Source organism: Eschrichtius robustus, chromosome 7, assembly GCF_028021215.1.
Source record: "Eschrichtius robustus isolate mEscRob2 chromosome 7, mEscRob2.pri, whole genome shotgun sequence".
NCBI classification, from domain to species: Eukaryota; Metazoa; Chordata; class Mammalia; order Artiodactyla; family Eschrichtiidae; genus Eschrichtius; species Eschrichtius robustus.
The window spans coordinates 78,106,498-78,111,043 of record NC_090830.1 but is presented as its reverse complement, the minus strand read 5'-3'; the positions used below and the strand labels follow the sequence as shown (position 1 = coordinate 78,111,043).

Genomic DNA, 4,546 nt, shown 5'->3' with positions numbered 1-4,546 from the left:
AATACACTTGAAATATGATTGGTTTATTGTATATCAATTCTTCAATAAAGCAGTGTTTTAAATGTATTTGCACATGTTTTTTGTCACAAATAATTATATTCAAATAGAAAGCACAATCTCTATCTAGTCATCGTAGAGTAGGCCTTGTTACTCATCCACTCATTCCCAGATACTTTCCAAATATCTGTTAGTTTCTATGAGAAATACAAATATGATTCTTTTGTACTAATGAACATATAATTTAATAGACTGGTTACGGTTTGGAAAGCATAAGCAATTATTTTTTTATATTGTTTTCACAAAGAGCCTTACCAGAAGCAAATCCCTCCCAGTGACTACGTGTCAGCTGCTCCATACAGCTTAGGACCTTGCTCCACACATCGTCAAACACATAAGCAAGGACATCCTCTTTCATGCAGTAAAATGGAGCAATGGGTGGGTACCCTAATTTCTGTTTGTCTGTAGCTGCTTCTGATTTCTTTCCATGAAACCCCTCTTCCCTGTAACAGAAGCAAGAAGGAAAGACTTCATGGTTATTCTTCACTGGGTGTTCACCACTGTCTTTTGGCTGCTTAGGAGTGTGATTTATGCTCCTCCCCGCCACCACCCCCTTCCTCCCCGCATATATAGCACAGGTATTAAATAGGCTTGTGAACTAAGGGAGTTTTCAACAGAGGAGACTCTGCATTTCCCTTTTTACACCCATCCCACCCCACCCCCCCACTCTGCCAAAAAAATAGAACAAGAAAAAGAAGACTGAGAATCATTGTACTTTTTTAAGCTTTAAATAGATGGGCATTTTAAATTGAGCAACAAGCAACCTATGACAATTAAGCGCACAAAAATAATCTTTTTGTTGTAACTGGATAACATTTAGATTAATATTAACTTGACACAGTTAACGATGCGCATATTACTGTGATTATGCTGCATAATTATTTGAGGCAATGATTCATTAGGGAAATAGTCCACATAGATTATTAAAATTAGTATACTTTTACTAATCCAAATAAACATTTGGTAATTGGCTGTAAAGGAAAAAGAGGGAAGCCCAACAGCACAGGAAACTACTCTGAGGCTCTTCTGGAGACTGTGTATCTATAACCCAGAAACTTCCAGTTAGGCAAGTCTGTCTCTCCTCTGGCAATGAGTGCCAGTAGCCCCAGATTTCTGGGGGAAGAAAATTTGGCTGATGGATGTGCTTATCTATGACAGATGTATTATAAACTAAGACAAAGCAAATTCTGGAACTGGCTTGGGTGGAGAGAAGTACCTTTACAGTGAAAGTTACTCCTAGGGCAACAAAGTGCTCAAGAATGAAATAGGAAACTGTAGGCAGGTAAGAAGGATGCTAAGAGATTTAAGCAGGGCAGCCAGACTCCCTTTGCTTCTCCTTTCCCAAGGAAGAGCTAGCCTGGCATTAAGTGGCAGAGGAGGCTGATTAGCATTAAATGTATTTCAATTTATATTTCTTTTTAGAGGAGATAACATAGTCATATAAAAGTTCAAATTGTATAGAAGGAAATATATGTATGTAGTGAAAAATAAGTCTCCTACATCTCTGTCCCCCAGTCTCCATTCTCAGAAGCAAACATACATAGGTCCAGAGAGATAGTTACATTATACACTGTACAGCATCTCACTCTTCTGTCACTGTATCTTGTCCATGATCCCTATCAATACATATAAATCTGCCTCTTCTAAAAAATAACTGCAGAGTATTCCATTGGGTATACCATAATATATCTAACTAGACAGTTATTGATCAACTAACCTTTGCTTTTATAATCAATACTGCAATTAATATCCTTCTACAGATATTCCTCGACTTACGTATTGGGTTACAGCCCAATGAACTTATGAAAATATCACGTCAAGAATGCATTTAATACACCTAACCTATTGAACATTATAGCTTAGCGTAGCCCACCTTAAATGTGCTCAGAACACTTACGTTAGCCTACAGCTAAGCAAAATTATCTAACACAAAAACTATTTTATAATAAAGTATTGAATATCTCATGTAATTTATTGTATACTCTATTGAAAGTGAAAAGCAATGGCTGTATGTTTTTAAGTATATTGGTTGTTTACCCTCATGATTGTGTGGCTGACTGGGAGCCACAGCTTGCTGCTGCTGCCCAGCATCCTGAGAGAGTATCATACTGCATATCGCCAGCCAAGGAAAAAAACATCAAAATTCAAAGTACAGTTGCTACTGAATATGTATCACTTTTGCACCATCACAAAATCAAGAAATCATAAGTCAACTCATCTTAAGTTGGGAACAATATGTATGTACTTCTTTGGCTACATGAGTATTATATCTGTAGGATAAATTCCTATAAATAGAATTATTGAGTCAAAGGGTATGTGCATTTCAATTTAAAGAGGTGGTATACATGGGATCCAGAAAGTATACTCTCGGGCATTTATCCCAGAGACATGAAAATTTTTGTTCATACAAAAATCTGTGCATGAATGTTCATAGCAGCTTTATTAATAATAGCCAAAAGCTAGAAATAGCCCAGGTGTCCTTCCACAGGTGCACAAACTGTGGTACATCCATACCATGGAACGTGCTGACAATGAAGAAGGATAAATTATTGATAAACCTAAGTAAATAAATAAATAGGTGGTATAATTCTCCAGTAGTGAAAGAATATGCCTCTTTTCTCATTCAAGGAATTGTTAACCTTCTTTATCTTTTGTCCTTTGATAGTCTGACATGTAAAAGAATACTCATTATAGTTTTAATTTGCATCTGTAATTGTGAGTGAGATTGAATTCCATTTCATATATTTAAAATCCATTTTCTTATAATGTGAACTATTCATGTTCTTTGTTTCATCCTTAATCTTTTCCTTACTTATATACATATTAAGGAAATTAAGCCTCTGTGCATGCATGAACTGCAAATATTTTTGCCAGTTTGTCATTTGTCTTTTGACTCTATGAGTTTTTTCTATGCAGAAATATTATTTTATGTAGTTTTTTTAAGAATTTCTTAAATGACTTGTAGATTTTGTGCTATGGTTAGAAAGACCTTCCCTATTCCCAAGTTATTTAAAAAAAAAATCTTTCATATCTCATTTTCTTCCAAACTTACATGATTTCATTCGTCACATCTCAATATCTCAGTGATATCTCTAAAGAGAAGACTGCCTTTCTAAAAATCTTCCGTTTTACCTGAAAATTCATTTGGGTTTACTATCAAGAAAGGGGAAGAGATGCCCCAGGGACACCTATGAGCCATGAACATCACATTTTAAATTAGTTAAATCTGCTGTATTTTTTATAAGTTAAAATGAAGGGGAAAGACCTTTGAGGAAAAAGGAAGAGAAAATATGGATAATTTGACTCAGGCCACATGAAGTGAAAGGGAAGGGGGCAATCTCTGGAAAACCAAAAGAGCATACTTATGATTCCCTTGGAACAATGAGCTAGCTCAACCGTGTTATGTTTGGAAATCTGGGTTGTGTTTACCTGACCCTAGGACTGTGTACCTTGAGCATGTAGTAAGCATGGCTCAGTAGGAAATATGGGAAGAAGTCCAGAATCATGTGACACTAACTAGACTTAACCACAGCCTCACAGCCTAAAATGAAATTCTCACTTCTAGATGTACTACTGTGACTATCAATTCTGAGCTTTTAAAGGCTTAGAGGAATAATTTAAGAGTTTAATATATCAGAAAAGTAGCATGGAATAGTGAAGAGAGCACTGGATTTAGAATCAGATGAATAAAGTTTTCATGAGTTACTGGTGATACTTTACAAAGAGGAAAATCAAATTATGTGGAGAAAAAAATTAATTCATTTAAAAATGTTTAATCTCAGGAAGAGGCAAATGACGTGTGCAGGAAGAAGACATACAAGGAAGACTGGTATGTGAAAGCAATAGGAATATATATCAACTAAGTACATGACACTGGATAACTGAGAACTAATAGAAAATAAATAACAAACAGACATCAACTTAATTATAGGTAATATTGGTAGTATACTTTAGAAAAAATAGATATTAACAACAAAATAGGAGGGGAGTAAAAAGTTTAAAAGACATAATACTCACATATCTGTGTGGTCGAATGCTAGGTATTCCTCTATTATTCCTTCTGAGAAGATTATACAGTCTTCCTCTTCTCTTTCCATAGAACACAAGCTAGGGGATTTGGCAATGGAAGATGCTTTAGGAGCATATGAAGATGAAAAATGTAACTTCTTTCCCCTAATACCAAATCTGGAAGAGGAAAAATATTATGTTCAACATAAACAGTTCTCAAAGCAACTCATTCGCACAAGTTTCAGCTCAAGGTCCCTTGCCCTAGTGACACCTTCCTGGGCTACTCTAAACCTTAATACCTGTTATTTCTCAGAACAGGAATAAATAAATACTAGCCATAGACCCACTCTACTTAGGTATATTATGCACTATTGAATACTGCTTGCTATCTTTTCAGATGCAACAGCTATGGCTATAATATACGTTTTTTTAAAAAATCTAACAATATTTACATTCATAATTAGCTCTTTAAAGTACCTCA

At 35.3% G+C, this 4,546-nt stretch overlaps 1 protein-coding gene across 3 annotated transcripts in view; it reads right to left on the bottom strand.

The window, feature by feature from the left end:
- The window catches only part of FAM149B1 (family with sequence similarity 149 member B1), a 62,699-nt gene that overhangs the window by 20,675 nt on the left and 37,478 nt on the right, over window positions 1–4,546 (bottom strand). For all 3 annotated transcript variants that reach the window (XM_068547796.1, XM_068547795.1, XM_068547797.1), the window contains exons 6-7: window positions 4,075–4,242; window positions 313–500 (exon numbers count right to left, since the gene is read on the bottom strand). In XM_068547796.1, coding sequence (XP_068403897.1) covers window positions 313–500; window positions 4,075–4,242 — 356 coding nt within the window. The remainder of the gene's footprint in view (window positions 1–312; window positions 501–4,074; window positions 4,243–4,546) is intronic.